General features: G+C 45.2%; 3 protein-coding genes across 4 annotated transcripts in view; 2 read left to right on the forward strand and 1 right to left on the reverse strand.

The window, feature by feature from the left end:
- The window catches only part of LOC108572497 (toxin Bcs III 15.09-like), a 38,131-nt gene extending 35,163 nt beyond the window's left edge, over window positions 1-2,968 (forward strand). The window contains exons 3-4 of the mRNA XM_017934759.1: window positions 2,242-2,316; window positions 2,702-2,968. Coding sequence (XP_017790248.1) covers window positions 2,242-2,294 — 53 coding nt within the window. The 3' untranslated portion in view covers window positions 2,295-2,316; window positions 2,702-2,968. The remainder of the gene's footprint in view (window positions 1-2,241; window positions 2,317-2,701) is intronic.
- A 7,939-nt stretch (window positions 2,969-10,907) lies between these two features.
- Window positions 10,908-11,718, reverse strand: LOC108572398 (mitotic spindle assembly checkpoint protein MAD2A). The gene is made up of 3 exons (XM_017934636.1): window positions 11,646-11,718; window positions 11,206-11,568; window positions 10,908-11,107 (listed from the first exon to the last, which is right to left on the reverse strand). The coding sequence occupies exons 1-3, from the start codon at window positions 11,716-11,718 to the stop codon at window positions 10,908-10,910; spliced, it is 636 nt and encodes a 211-aa protein (XP_017790125.1).
- A 430-nt stretch (window positions 11,719-12,148) lies between these two features.
- Window positions 12,149-15,584, forward strand: LOC108572046 (nucleolin 1-like). 2 transcript variants are annotated; one of them, XM_017934242.1, is made up of 4 exons: window positions 12,149-12,331; window positions 12,622-14,286; window positions 14,362-14,448; window positions 15,203-15,584. In XM_017934242.1, the coding sequence occupies exons 1-4, from the start codon at window positions 12,230-12,232 to the stop codon at window positions 15,356-15,358; spliced, it is 2,010 nt and encodes a 669-aa protein (XP_017789731.1). In that variant the 5' UTR covers window positions 12,149-12,229; the 3' UTR covers window positions 15,359-15,584. The 2 variants fall into 2 exon arrangements, with proteins under 2 accessions (XP_017789731.1, XP_017789724.1); XM_017934235.1 differs by lacking the exon at window positions 14,362-14,448 and adding an exon at window positions 14,640-15,119 and having other exon boundaries at window positions 15,203-15,274.

Raw genomic sequence — 15,584 nt, forward strand, 5'->3', positions numbered from 1 at the left:
TCAGCTCTAGAGCGCGCGAGATTCACGGTCAGAGGTGGTCGTACATTGGCCGCGTCAACTCCGTTATCCGGGTCGTCGCTTCAATTGTTAATCGGCCCCCTCGCGAGGGCGTACTCCGACCTTCAGCTACGAACCGCATTCCATCCTGTGACCAGTATAGCCCAGCCAGTGCGCCGCAAGCACGATCCAGAGAGCGCTTTATGGCTTTCATTAAAGCTCACGGAGCAGGGTATAAGGACATATGTCCCCGGGGGAATGGCGCACGGTTATAAGGAGGCACTGTCGGGTTCATAGACGTGGTCGCCGGGATTTCTCTCGTTTCTCGAGCGTACGCAATGTTTACACGAGCGAACGGCCAGCGACGCATTACGATGCTGCGGGACGCATTAAACTATAACGACTGCTAGGACATTCGGTGGACCGTGGTCGGCAAACGGTGATTATGCGTGTCCACTGATCTCTCTGTCGTCTACTCCGCGTGTGTTAACAACAAGCTGATAACATTAACAGTAGAACACGGAGTGTGGCTCTACGTTCTTCGGTTGATTAACCGATTAATTAAAAAATACGCAAAGTACTACCTTCAACTCTATATACCGAAGAAACATTGGATCGTTCCACACACCAGGAAGCTTCTAGGTGGAAATTCGTTAAAAATGAATGTCGAAAGTCCGCCGAAGCTCGCCCGTTTTTCTCATTAGGATCGGAGAAAAGAATTGCAAGATGAGGAAAGAATAAGCATTGTACGTTTGGCAGGTTGGAGAAAGAGGTAGAGGAGAACGAAGAGTAGCTAAACTACGAAGATCACGAGGCAAGAAGAAGGGGTGTAGCCAGGCACGATCAACGTACGTGCCAGGAAGTACAATTGGAGAATTGACCCTCGAGAAGCAGGTCCCGTTGCCCTCGATCAGGCATCGACGAGCCATTGACGAATTCACCCCGAGAGAACGAGCCAGCATCTAGCTCGGGTCAACGGTAATGCGATAGAGTTACGTGGCCACGGTATATACCTTGGCCACCCCATTATATCGGTCTGGGAACCCTTTGGGAAATTGTCTATGGCGCCGGGCTGGGCCTCGATCAACCGTGAAATGTAGTCTGATACGTATTACCGTGGCGAGGCTATCGTCCCGTTATGCACTTGGATGCCGCGTTGCCGGCCGATCGAGCACCGTTCCGATCGCAAACCGAGATCTCGATCTTCGAAATCTGGGACAGATAGAGTACCATCTGTCGATCGTGCTAATTTTTGGCTAATCCCAAGTAGTCCTCGATCCACTGGCAATTGATCCTTTCTAGAATTAAAATTTCCTACGAGAGTCAGTTGCCTGTGGAAAAGAACGAAACGGCCATATTTCGCGATCGTTTATCCCAGTAATAGCGTACTCTTGCTTGGTTGCACTCGATGGTTGCACGTTTTAACAGGGACATTGACAACCGTACGCGTCGTAAAGCGATTCCCAAGAGTGGAGGCGACTTTACCACGAGGAATTTATCGGTGTGCAAGTCCGGAAACGGCGCGTTTAGTCGCCGGTCAAATTTCCGTCGTTAGAAACGTCCACTGACCAGTCGGAGTGCAGACGAGAGAAGGAGAAGAGTCTCGAAATATCGTTCGTTTCGCGTTCGTTTCGCGTTCGTAGGCAGTCGTGAAAACTCGAAGCCATGAACGAGAGAAACGGAAGCGTTTTTCTTTCTCATCGCGAGAGAGAGAGATTCCTCCTACGAAATCATCCACGGAAAGAAGGTTTATCAGGGACGCGGCATCTTTCAGCGGAGCCATAGAGAACGAGCGTTCTAGCGGCGTTAAGAGAGATAGGTGAAGCGAGAATGATTCACGAGCGACGGAAATAGAACTATGACCGTTTCTCGACCCCGTGTGCCAGCTCTCGTGGCTCGCTCTTCTCGAGGGTCGACCAAGAGCCCTGAAGAGCCCGTAAGACGACCGCCGGTGTAGTACGAGGCCGGACCGCGTCCCCGCTTTCAAAAACGTACACTTTCCCACCATGAATTTCGCCTTTTTCCACCTGTCGTGCTATCACGCTGGCTTCCTCGATTCCCACTCCTTCGATTCGCAATTTTTCGTATCCCCTAGTTTAACCCTTTGAAATTGGAACATCGCGATAAAAGGGTTGAATTATTCTGAATCGAAGGAATGATCGAATCGTCGAAGCCTCGTCTTCTTAGACGATTATCACCGGGGAATTAATGGAAACGTGTTTCTGTTCTGCTCGCTAACTCAAGATATGGATAAGTTCTCTTCGTTCGCCGAGGACGTGACGCTCGCCCGCTTCTAGCGCATCTAGCGGCACTGTCAAGGTAAATTAACAATTAACAGTCTCAGTTCTACTTGCTAACGCTTTCACTACGATCTTCGCTAACATCCTAACCAGATGAACGCTTCAAAATGTATTGCCTTTTGCCGGTGTACAACAATAATATACGCCGCTACTACTAATCTCTAATCCAAATTACACGTCGTCGAATCGGCTGGATAGAGTTGCCACGCGCCCACACGCCGGTGTCATAAAGCAAACCCGGAAAGCGCGTTCTCTGATGACGGAAGAACGTGGCAGAATATTAAACGTCGCGGTGGAAATTTATCGGTAGCCGCGTTATCGGTGGCCATCTATCCAGGTAATTCGCGGCGACGCCACGCGACAAAGACTAACCATCGATCTTCCTGACATTGTTGTGCTTGCAGCTTGCACATCGGGACATTCATCGTGTTTTGTTTTGTTGTAGCCTCACCCACATCCCCTCCCGTTACCCACTGTTCAGGTTCCTACATACGCGTCCTCGTCTTCTCCGCTCTCCTCGGGCTCACCGACACTTTTCCACCAGATATTTCCATTCCCCAGTCCAAACACCGAACGTTACTCCCGCACACGCCACATCCTACAGACGTTTTCCACTTTCCCGCTTCGTTTCCTACATATTCCAGCTCTTCCTGTTCGCCGTTGCCTCGTTTCGAGCCCGCGACGAACGCCTGGCTACGCCGTCGATCCATGTCAGAGGTAAGTTCGCCACTCGCCGCGTCCTCGGCGCGCTTCTTTCACCCACTTTCGCACAATTAGCCTAATTTTATCGATCTCTTAATCGCTACGTGCGAAGAAACTCGCGTGAGTCCAAGACGATTCGTTTCTTCGTACGAATTGGACCGAATTTCTCTCTCTCTCTCTCTCTCTCCGATACGTGTCGTAGCGTTAAGCGTGAGATTACACGACAGAAATATGGTGCAGTACTAAACGAAAGGATTAAACACTTGCAAAGGGATTCATTCCCACCGTCGACAGTTCCGGCACGTTTCCGTGACTCCGTGAAAGTAATTGGTAGATTAATAAACGCGGAACCCGATGTAATATCCAAGTTGGATCTCCCTGGAGTCCTTAGATAGCGCGGCTCGTTCGGGCTAGCGGCGGAGGAACGGTCGTTTTGCGAGGGTGAAAAAGAAGAAACGGTGGTCGGGGGTTGAAACGCAGCGAAAAGAGTGCCCTGGGATATGAGCTCCGCGATATCTGAACCGGGGAGCTCTTTGCTAACTCGCGGCAACCTTTTGCACCGTAGGAAAAAAAGCTGGCCAGGGATGAAGGAAAAAGGCGAACTCCCGAAACGCAACGAGAGCTCGAACGCTTCTCACGCCAAACGCTGGGAGAAAAGGCAAAAGGTCGAGAAAGAGAGAGAGACTGGCAAACGATCGTCCAAAGAAATCGCTGCTAAATTCCCCGTGTTTGGAAATGCGCCCCGGAATGTTTACGTTTCTCTTTGCACGTTTGCTCAGTTGGGATAATTTAATCCGTTAAAATTTTCTAGCCAAGCTTACAGGCCTGAGGAAATGGTACTCGTTCGTATAGTATATGCTGAGAAAAGAGAATAGTACCGAGAGAGAGAGAGAGAGATTTCGTAGGACGATAATTGAGAATTGTAACGCTGTAACGCGTCGGATATACACGTATCGAGGGGGACACGACGAAGATTTATACCAGTGTAACGTGGTGCAACGTGTGCAAGATACGCGTCCTTAAGATTTCGTAGGACGATAATTGAGAATTGTAACGCTGTAACGCGTCGGATATACACGTATCGAGAGGGACACGACGAAGATTTATACCAGTGTAACGTGGTGCAACGTGTGCAAGATACGCGTCCTTAACGCCCGCCATAATGGACTTGCAAACTATTCAACGTGTGGTAACCCGGGCTAACTTAGCACGGTCTCGAAGCCGATGCTCGGCCAACTATAAGACACTTCCGAGTTACGAATCTGAAGATGGTACAAGTGCTGACTATCGCATATTAGAGTGAGAAACTTTGCGTCGCGAGAAACTCGTTAGTCGCTAGAGAAGGAAGGGCCAGAAGGGATTAACGACAATTAAAATTTCACGCGTTGAAAGTGTCGGCGGCGACTTTTTAACCGGGGGAAAATTCGTTAATGGCGGATGAAAAAGGTTCTCGTTTCGCGCCTCCGTTCTCGCGCGATCGAAATCAATTACCGTGGACAAATTGTTAACGAGCGTTTCTCGAAAAGGCCGCGAGACAAAAATTAAATTTCCCATTTTCATTCGACCGCCCCTCCCGCCGAACTGTGGACACTCGCGAACGGCAATTATTTTTTAATCGTCCGGTCCACGTTGTAATCGCGTATTAATACGCGAACGCGGTGCCGATAATTGCGCGGAAACATGCATAGGTAAAACGACAGTGGAAATTGTTTATTCGCCGCCAGATGGTAACAAGAACGAAACTCTGGGCGACTTTCAACGTTCATAGATAAACCTAATGGCCCGTGGTAATTAGACGCAAAGACCATTATCGGCACTCTCCAGCCACGCTGGCAAAAACATATTTGTCGCGCCGCATCTATTACCGATTCCGCTTGTTCGTAACTGCTAACGCGAATTTACCCTCTCTATACTATCGACTGTACACCGGATAGAAAGCTAACCGCTGAACTAACCGCAAATATCCCTTCGTTGGTGTTTCGAAATATCTTCCGAAACGAAAATTCGTGAAAACTGAGAGCAAAGTGTTTAACAATTATCAGACGTATTTCAAATCGAAATTTAAGTTCAACGTCCGTTTCTCATCGCACGAAAGTGAGAATTTAGCGAAGCACCATCCGAGAGACGAAAGTCTTTAAGAATGATCTCTGATTGTAGGAAAATGGTCTAATTGTTACTTAGCGCGAGGCCGTGGATCAGAGACGAGAGAGAGCACCATGGAAGCATACGATCCACGGCGTTCTGGCTTAATCATTCGCTACTTAGTCCAGGAGTTATCTCCAGGCGAACTTTCGTTCCAACAGCGCTCGAGTTCCCCGGGGAACTTGGCGACCCCGATGCCCCCAGATAAACTTAATAGAACCGGACTAATTAGGCCGGAAAGTCCGGGAGAGCTGAGGCGGAATCACCTTTCGGGGGGCCCACGAATAATTTCCACGGCCACTTGCTGCCACAGGAGAGCCCCAGGAGATGAAGCGATTCGCCGACCAACGTCATCCACGCGTCCTGGACCGTCGACAGCTCAACTAGTCCGCTCGGATCCGCCAACAGGAGCATGCTTTTCCGGCTGAATTACGGAACCCATCTCTGACATGCGGAAGCTTCGTGTCCACAGCGTCGATCTTTCTCTCGCTGATCGTGCATAACGAGGTAAGAACATTTCCAGAATATTGCTCTAAATTGTTCGCGTCACGTGTAACCAATGGTGTACCTACGGTGCAAAGGTACAATCCCGTAGAATAATCGTTGAAATGGAATTTCCATTTGGTCTGCTCGTTAAAGCAAAGCCAAGGCGAACTATCATTGGCCAGGTCGATTCCATTAGCCACCTTAAGCCGCTCGTTTGTCGAGGAGAAGGCGAAAGGGGAGGCAAGAGACGTTCCGTTATACCGAATATCTAGGTAGGGTGAGCCGCGTTGAGATAAAGATGGATCCACGCGCGGTAACGGAACAAGGGAGACAAATAGGGTATCCTTCTGAACGATGCTTCATCCATGGCACAAAGGAGAATTGCGAGGGGAAGGGAGACAAAGAGAGGAGAGTAACAACCGCGTCGAAACAACACCGCGGATGAGAAGAAAGTTTGAGGGAAAACAGAGGGAACCCGGGCTTCCGTTTCGTTCCGAAATGAGAAATTGCCGGAGGACTTGCCAGGATAAACGGATCAACGCCGAGGAGGGGTGGCTGGTTGTTTGGTTTTAACTGTTGAATATTTGATTGACCCGCTAGACGCGGCCAAGATCACCGTGAAACGGCTAATTTCGCTCCCTTCACGAGCGGCTTGTACACGCCATCTTGTCGCCGGCGAAACTCGAGATATTCTTACGAAAATACCTCTAACGACGTCGCACCTCCCTTAATTCTCCACTACAAAACACGTTTTTCTCGTTGCAGAGCATCGTCGAGTGGCTCGACGTCGTCGTCGTCGTCGTCCTAGAGCAAGCACCAGGAACGGAGGATCTCGAGGAACAAGGGACGCCGTCGGACGGGGGACTTTCTATTTTTCACCCCTTTCTCTCTTCCTCTCGCGGCTGTACACAGTGGGGCCCCGGTTGAAAATGTCAGAAACACGATAAACGTTGCCGCACGGACGGTATGTACCACGCGCAAAATATCGCGGTCAAATCAAATTTAAGTCCCATGTGTGTAAACTGCATTTACGGCAGGGGATACGTTGTTGTATATTTTTTTTTTTGTTCCCGGCCGGTTCACACCGCGCGCGCGTACCAACAGCTTTAATTTTCACCCGCGGAGAGAACGCTATTTTTCGCTCGTCGATCATTTACGCGTATCGAGAATTAAAACACGGTTCGATAACACTCTGTACTGCCCGCAGATACATACGGTCCTATCGATTCTCCTTTCGTTGCCAAAGGCTCTCGACGTTGCTGCTTTCGCACCCTCCTTGCCCCTGCAATCTTTCCTCGGAGCGACTGGCAAATCCCTCTTTCCTTTTCCCTCTGTTCTTTCGCCTTTCTTTCCTTCTCTACCTCGAAAGACTCACAACCGAGTGAAACAGAGAGAGAGGGAGAGAGAGGGAGAAAAATAGAAGCGGAGAAGACGTCGTAAACCTTATCCGCAAGCACGTGCGGGGATCGTTAGAACACCACGTGGACGCGACGATTCCGTTTTACGGGATTGCAGGAGGAAAGACTCGGCCTGAACGATTCGAGATCTTGTAATAGGATTTCCGGGATCAACGAGTGTCTTCCTACGCGGCGGCCAATGTCTTCGAGGCAGAAATTGCTCATAGACACCGACCAAGTAGAGGAACTTTCGAAAGCTTCGAAATGTACCAAACGTTTTCGTTGTAACAAAAGAGAAATTCTAAATCCACCGTCGCTTGCGCGTGTAGAATTGTCGGTATTGGTTCTTCGAGATCGATCGAATTCGTGAAGGATTAACGGAAGAGGGCTGCCTCGAAGAAAACGGCCAGGTGTTTCGAATCCGGAGCAAAACCACCGTGAAAAGACGCTCCTCGGGTTTTTCGAGCGACGATTCGTCGAAGCGTGCGTTCAGACGCGTCCAGGACGCTCTTGTACAAAGTATTCCTTGTATTTCCCTTCGAGCAGCGTGTGTGTGTGTGTCTGTGTGTGTGTCTGTGTGTGTGTGATGTGTGTGCGACGTGTGGCTGCGCGCGCTCGAGCACCGATCGATCGAAACGTCGAACACGAAACTTCTCCTGTTTCTCGGGACCAGAGACATTTGAGAGCGGAGAAACTCGCTGGGAATTGGTCGAAAGAGTCGTCTGTGACTCTGGTTTTCGAATGAAAGAGGGTTGGTTGCGTTATTACGGCGAGGCTGAAGAAATCAGGCGGCACTTTAATTAACGGAGCAAGCATCGCCGGAAGAATTGCCAGGAGTAATTGCATTTTCGCTGCACAGCCACCGAATCGTAATATCGGCCTCGATTGGCCTCGCCAAAACGATCGATGAGGGAGGGAAAGGGAGGAAAAAAGAAAGAAGGAGAAAAAACAGACGTAAAGGTAGAAAACAAGGTGGTGATAAAAATGAACGAGTTCCGTGTTCGTCGAGGAGAAGAGGGAAGTGAAGTTCAAATGTTTCTGTTACGAAGGAAACTCGTGTGTTCGCGTCCCTATCGATCGGGGAACACACGCACGCTTACTTTTTACATTTTTAGAGCTATAAAATATTACGTATAGAGATGTAGTTGTCGAACGAAACGAGCGAACAACCAGCGTTCCAGCTGTTCTTCCGCGAGAGAGAAAGAGAAGAGGAAGGAGTACTCTGCCATTCTTAGCGAATATAAATACCGTGAGACTTTTTCGAACGAAGCGAAGCGAAAGGAAAATTAAGAGAAAAAAAAGAAAATCGTGGTAGCGTATGATGTCCGTGCAAGCTTACTAGTGCCGCCGTGCTTTTTCGTTTACGAATTCATTTCGTCGCTCGTACCTATCGAACGATTTGTATGAAAGTCATCGTGAGTCATCGATGGCTGGTCGTTCCGTCTGCTGTTCAGATTCCACCGAATATCCTCCACCCTCGTGGCTTCGTCACCACGCGTCCGTCGTAAATCCTTACATTTCTTACGATCCAATTCGTTCTTGATACAACAAGAGAGAGGCGAGAGCGTAACGAAGAAAACAGACGATCGACAGCGGAGCGGAACGACGAGCCTGATCATAGCGAACAAAAGAAGAATGTATTTTATGATATTTTACGCATAAAACGATCGTAAATCGAATATAGCGATTAGTCCAAGGTAAACTTAAGTAGAGGTGTATAAATGAGAGAAGAGATCGAGGTGTGCGCATAGCGTTGCACCAAAAGTGTTGTCACCCAGGGCTGAGAACAAGACCGCGGAACGATAATCGCGTAGGCGAACGATTCTACCAATCGTTCGTGACGATAGTTAGTCGATCGTTGTCGTGAAACGTCCACGGTATCTCGTCGTGAACGTAACGAGATCATCCTGTCGCGCGTGAAATCCCGTAAAATTAAAACAAAAAAAAAAAAAAAGAAGAGAAATACGGACAACGTGACCAATCCACTTCCGCAACGTTTAATTTTCTTGTTTGCGACGGAAGTCAATGGAACACCGCATCGATTATGGAACCGCGAGAATCGCCCTATCCCACGGATATAACACTATAAAGCGCGCTACTGTAAAATATTGTATATTGTTTCGCGTTATTTATTTTTCAATGTTTTTACTAGGAGACGCGTTTTTACGAATACTCGAACCGAGAATTATCGCGTATAATATATAGAAGACATGACTCGTTCTGATCCGCGAGGCTGTGCCTAACTCGAACACTTCGTGACGAACCAAACGAAACCCACCAATTTCGACAATTTTTCCATTCTACCCGTCATCTCCTCAGCCTAAGAAGAAGAAGAAGAAGAAGAAGAAGAAGAGAAAAGAATCGGTGCACTTAATTTTAAGAAGACGAAAAATACGTCACGCGAAATTACAGTCACAGCGGATCAGCAGGGATTAGAATGTTTATAAACTTCAACGTATTTCCAGCAGCTTTTGCAGTGTGTAAAACTAACCAAGAAAAAAAAAAACCGAAGCAAATCTAGTCTAGGCGAGATTTAAAAGAGCGTACAGCTTGCGCGTTAAAGATTATTACGGACGTGCCGTGTCCGCCCTCGAGCGAGAGAGAGAGATTGTGAACCGCGCGGATGACAAGCAAGCTTGCCTTGTTCTCGAAAGCTAAGAGAAGTATAACGTTAGTTTGTTCGAAAGATCGAAGGAGATCGAGATAGAGAGGGCCGACCGAACGATTCGTTTTGTACGTGATGCGTGACAGCGAATAGTCTAAATAGCGAAACGAAGTGCACTAAATGGATCGTAAGGCTAAACTCCTAGCAGCACGAAGTACTAACGAGTTAATAGCGAAATTGTCGTAAGGGAAAACGAACGCTGCAATTATTAAACGAAGCATAAGCCGCTGTTGATGTTTCCTAAAGAAAAGAAAAAAAAAGAGAGAGAAAAAAATGGTCTTCGATGACGTTCGAAGACGGTCGGGTACAATAGGTACCGTAAAAAAAGAAGAATGTTACGACCAAGATACCAATTATTCGACGAATATCGCGAGACGAAAGAACAAAAAAAAGAAATACTAGTTTACGTAAGGCACGAGATTTGTATTGAATTTCGTTTGATCGCGCACCGAAAAAAGAGATACGAATCCGCCGCGATTAATTAAACTCACACACACACCTAACGAAAGATGCCTAGTCAAACGTGTACGTGCTCCTGAAGATTTGTATTTTCGTTCTGCGTTTATATACATATTTCGAGATTTCGTTTCGACAAGTTCGTGTGTTACTGTAACATTCTTTACAACAGTGAACATTGTGACATCGAAAAAAAGAAGAAAAAGAAAGAAAGAAAAATGATATTGAAGACGAAGTATTGGATAAATTTTGGAGCACCTGTACACCTAAGAGTATTTATGTAATGCTAACGATGTTACTTGCGATTTGGTATATGACGAACGTCAAACACGAAAAATATTTTATTCTAGTCGTATCTTTCATGCTTTGCCAAGTAAAATAATATAATTCCTGTGTTAAGTGTAATAGTCAATTATGTTTTAATAAAATCTGCCAAGATTCTTGTCAATTCCTTGTTTTCCCTAACCGTAGATTGGACTGTAAGTAGGCTTAAAGGTAGAGCTAGGAATGTGTATTCACACAAGGAAGAAGAAGTAACAGGAACCTAGACCCATGGATTTTCCACAAAATGAGCTAATTACGAAAATTATTTCAAAAAATATATATATATATATACATATATACGTTACATTATGTTAGAATTATTTGCATAGAAAAATCGATATTTAAATAGCAGTCTTTAATATTAAATATTGCTAAGGAGTTGAACTATACACATATTTTGTATGCACACTTCAAGCACCAGGAATAAAACACTTAAATTCAAATATTCTTATAGCTAACTATGGTTTCCATTTTATGAATAGAAGTTGAAAATGATCTTAACTGTACTTCTTGGCTGTTTGCAATAAAAACAGGCTGTGTTTCATCCCACTCTTTTGGAATACCACAGTCAGGTACAGTATAAGTCAAGATATCGAATGAGCATAAGCAATCCAATAGTGGAAGGAAACTTACAGTACCTGAAACATAAAAAGGTCCCCAAAAAACACTTACAATGTTTCTTGAATGTAGAAAGATTTTATTAGAGAACCTTGAATCCTTGAATGCAAGAAGTTACCTGTGATCTGACGTATGACCTCACGGATTTCCTTTTGTATAATCTTCACATCTTTCATACCCACTTCAGGAAGGCCGTTACTTGTGCTATCATTGGTGCCATTAGACGTTTGACCCTCGTAATCAACTTTGAAATCCCATTTTTCTAAAACTTCTTTGGTATTCACGTTCGTTATAACGAGGGTGATTTTTTGTACTTTCCGTTGAGTGAGCCATTCTCGAATCTGACCAAGAACGGTATCTAAAAATCCCTTGATCTTCTGGTCCGTCGACATTAACACGAACAAGCCAAAATGTTCGGCAGGCTCGAACGTTTCTGGTGGATAAATTCCTCTCTGGTACAAAATACTGTTCACGCCGTAAACTGTAACAGAAGAAACGGTTAACGATCAACAACCGCGAATTCGGTTAAACGGAATATCGAGCAGGCGATAAACTTACGAAGATATTCCTTGACCAACTCTGCCGAGCCTTTCAACGTGATGCATTTTGCTTTCTGTTGCGTCTCTGTCATAATTTTCGAATACCTACCGCGAAACACAATTGAAAGAAACTAAATTTCCGCTGAAAAGCCCAGCACTTTACAGGTTACTGCAAAGCCGGTTTATCATTTTAAAAACATCCAATGCGCTGCCTACTGACCGATATTTCACCAATCAGAAAATAGAGAATACACATCGGATTTCGGCGCGTTCGTAAAGTACACCAATATTGAACATAAACGCGGGCTACGTGTGAAATCAAGCTTAATATTTTGTATTGCAATTTGAATAATTACTGAAACATTTCCACAAAAATTAACGAGACATTTTGATCTAACTGAACACGCGTAATCACTAATCCAAAATTACGCCGAAAAAGAAAGTGTTCTACAAGTAACACGTATGTTACTATAGAAGAACTACGCATCATATTACAACGCAATTCGTGTTCGACTACAGCGCTGTGTTCGTAAGAACGGATATTGTAGGACAGTGGTCTATCCAATTGCGGCTAATTTTTCAAGCTCTTTACACGCTTCCATCATGGCATCCGCCGAAGATCAAAGTGTTTCTGCCCTTGTGTACGACTATTTATTAAAAAAAGACGCATCTTTGGCAAAGGTTTTTCAGAAGAAAACAAAGGCGGTAAGGTTATGGAGAGTTTTTGCGTATATACTATTATTGATCGATTGTTCGAGTGCTCATGTCCATGCTGTACATCAAGTGCCGCCATTTGGCCGTACCACGTGGGCGAAATATTTTCGTTATTTTATATTTCGAATTTACGTTGAAATAAAGTTCCTTTATCGCCACATTTTATTCCTGTACGCGCGGTAATTAATATTATCATCAATGTATTACTTACGCAGATGTATAATAGGCAAATAGTGATTAACGAAATGAGACTTAGCCGCGTTCGTTTATTTCTTTTCCAGCCCACACTACCTAAGGGAGCGCCGACGATTCAAGAAGTGTTTCAGTATTTTCAGAAATCGTCCCCGAAAAAATTAAACGTAAAAGCACAAAATAAAGATAGTAGTTCTGATTCTAGTTCAGATAGTGAGGATGAAACACCAAAAAAGGTTCCACAGTTAAACGGTAAAGCTGCAGTTAATGCTCAAGCAAATAGTAAGACAAAAAAATCATCCTCAGAGGATTCCTCTAGTGAGGATGAAAAACCAGCACCAAAAGTAGCTACACAAGTTAACATTGCTGTTAAAACACCATCTAAAGCACAACCTGTAAAGAGGAAAGAAAGTTCAGATGATAGTTCTTCAGAAGAGGAAGATAAGACACCAAAAGTACAATCAAAAGCATCTGTACAAACAGTCAAACCACCTCAAGTATCTAAAGCCCAGACATCTTCGGATGATTCTGACTCAGATAGTGAGAAAATGTCTAAAGCAAATGTAGTCACCAAATCGATTGCTAAATCAGCCACAACACCTCAGCCTAAGGCTGCTGCTAAGAAAAAATCTTCCAGTGATGATAGTAGTGACAGTGAAGATGAAAGTCCTGTTAAACCAATATTAAAGAAACCTATCACACCTGCAGTAAAGGTTCCAGCAAAGAAAGAAGAATCTAGCGACGATTCAGATGATTCCTCTGAAGAAGAGAACACTAAACCACAGCCAGCACCTAAAGCTAAGCAACAGCAAACACCTAAAGCTGCTAAACCAACTGCACCACCAACTAAAGCTGCTAAGAAACGAAAATCTTCAAGCGAAGATTCCGATGATTCTTCAGAAGAGGAAACTGTTGCAAAACCACCAGCAAAGCAAACTCCTAAAGCCCAAGAGAAGAAAAAACCTGCACCTGTAACTCCACAAAAGAAAGAAGCAGTAGTAAAACCTGGAAAGCAAAGTAAAGCTATACCAGCAAAACCAACAGTTACAGTCACAAAGGAAGATTCATCTAGCGAAGATAGCAGTGAGGATGAGCCACCAGCCAAAAAGCCTGCTCCTACACCAACATCAACACTGGTAGCCTCAAAGAAAGCTCATGCTAAGAAGGAAGAATCTTCTTCCAGCGAAGATAGCAGTGACGAGGATGAACCAGCTCCAAAAAAACCTGCTCCTGCTAAATTAGTAACACCAGCTAAAGTTGTTGCTCCCAAGAAAGCTGAGTCTTCTAGCGAAGATTCCGACGATTCTGACGACGATAAAAATCCAACTTCAAAAGTAGCAGCAAAACCTGTGGCAAAACAAAAATCTAGTTCTGACGATTCGGATGATTCTGATGATGAAAAAACAGTTAAAACACAGGCAGCAACACTACAGGTGAAGGCTACTGGCAAGAAAGAGTCATCCAGCGAGGACTCCGATTCGTCAGAAAGTGAAAAATTAAAAACAATACCTGCAGCTAAAAGCACACCAAAATCGACACCAGCTAAAAAAGACTCAGATTCAGATGAAAGTGATTCTGACGAGGAAAAACAACAGAAAGAAGTACCTCCACCAAAACCTCACAAGAGTGAAAAGAGGAAACACAAAGATGTAGAACAGGAACAGGAGGAGGATGAAGAGAAAACTCCTGCAAAAGTACAGAAAAACAACTACAGCAATTTCGTGAAGGCAAACAACAGTTTCAACGGTGACAAGGTGACAATCATATTACACTTACGAGTTGGTAATTTTCAAATAGAAATATTTTTATTCACGAAATTTTATGTTTAGCAGCAAAAGAATTCCCCATTTCGTCGTGTAAAGGGCGATGAGGTAGACTTGCATCCGAAATTGGCTAACAATTCTTTTGAGGCAAAGGTAAATGCTTGGAAACATCCAAGAAGCACAGGTCACTCGCCGTTTTGCAAAAGCTCTTGAGACCATGTTTCCGTGCATTCACCGATCCCATTTGCATTAAATTCTTAATAAAAACTGCTAAATTAAACGAGAGGATGTTCGCCTGTGTGTAGAGAAAACGGCGGTTGACCTGAGTTTCTTTTTTGTTCTAGGAGGACGATCAGGAACAGGGTGGTTTTAGGAAACACGGTGGAAGGGGTGGTGGCGGTCGCGGTGGTGGCGGAGGTCGCGGAGGTGGTTTCAGAGGGGGGCGCGGCGGGTTCGGTGATAGAGGGCCTAGAGGTGATAGAGGGCCTAGGGGTGATAGAGGAGGAGATAGAGGCGATAGGGGTGACAGAGGCGATCGTGGAGGTGGCAGAGGTGGTTTCAGGAGCGGTCGTGGAGGTGGCAGAGGAGGTTTTGATAACAGAAAGTCGTGGGGTGGGAACGACAGGAACAATGATAACGAAGGTGGATTTAGAAGGTCATGGGGTAACAATGAAAGGGGGGGCGGTGGCCACGGTGGCGGTTTCAGAGGGGGTAGAGGAGGAGGAGGAGGTGGTGGTTTCGAAAAAAAGAGATCATTCGATAACGCGCAGTCGCAAAATAAAAAAATTACGTTCGATGATTGATGATGAGAAGTTTGTATAAAGGTGAGAGGGCATAGTTAGTTCGAAGTAGTGAGGTATTCCAGTGAAACGTTGACATGGTAAGCGAATATATTTTTTTCCAACAGAGAGGTGCCCGTGGCTCTTGGGGAGAGAAAGCGAATATGGACCTCAAGCACACGAGAGGAAAGTCTTTTCGTCACGAAAAGACGAAGAAAAAGCGTGGTAGCTACCGTGGCGGTCAAATAGATACTAGCGTCAATTCCATTAAGTTTGACGATTGAGCAAGCAAACATAGGATGTATATGTGTATGTTTTAATATTCTTACCCTGTATGTTTACTTAAGTAAAGCAGTTATAAGGATTAGGTAGAAGGAACCATTCGGTTCTCCATAGAAAGAGGCATTTATTAAATATCGCGACATACTATTTTAGTTACACGCAGTTAATTACGAAATTACACGGAACAGTTTATAATTTTGCCATTATATTGAACTCGAATTTTAACTT

This window comes from Habropoda laboriosa, unplaced genomic scaffold (genome assembly GCF_001263275.1).
Source record: "Habropoda laboriosa isolate 0110345459 unplaced genomic scaffold, ASM126327v1 scaffold34, whole genome shotgun sequence".
Classification (NCBI taxonomy): Eukaryota; Metazoa; Arthropoda; class Insecta; order Hymenoptera; family Apidae; genus Habropoda; species Habropoda laboriosa.

Coding starts and splice junctions, on each gene's coding strand:
- LOC108572398 (XM_017934636.1), bottom strand. CDS start 11,718: ATGACAGAGACGCAACAGAAAGCAAAATGCATCACGTTGAAAGGCTCG. Junction 11,569..11,645: donor GTTGGTCAAGGAATATCTTC/GTAAGTTTATCG, acceptor CTTCTGTTACAG/TTTACGGCGTGAACAGTATT. Junction 11,108..11,205: donor GGTCATACGTCAGATCACAG/GTAACTTCTTGC, acceptor TTTATGTTTCAG/GTACTGTAAGTTTCCTTCCA.
- LOC108572046 (XM_017934235.1), top strand. CDS start 12,230: ATGGCATCCGCCGAAGATCAAAGTGTTTCTGCCCTTGTGTACGACTAT. Junction 12,332..12,621: donor TTCAGAAGAAAACAAAGGCG/GTAAGGTTATGG, acceptor TTTCTTTTCCAG/CCCACACTACCTAAGGGAGC. Junction 14,287..14,639: donor ACAGTTTCAACGGTGACAAG/GTGACAATCATA, acceptor TTTTTGTTCTAG/GAGGACGATCAGGAACAGGG.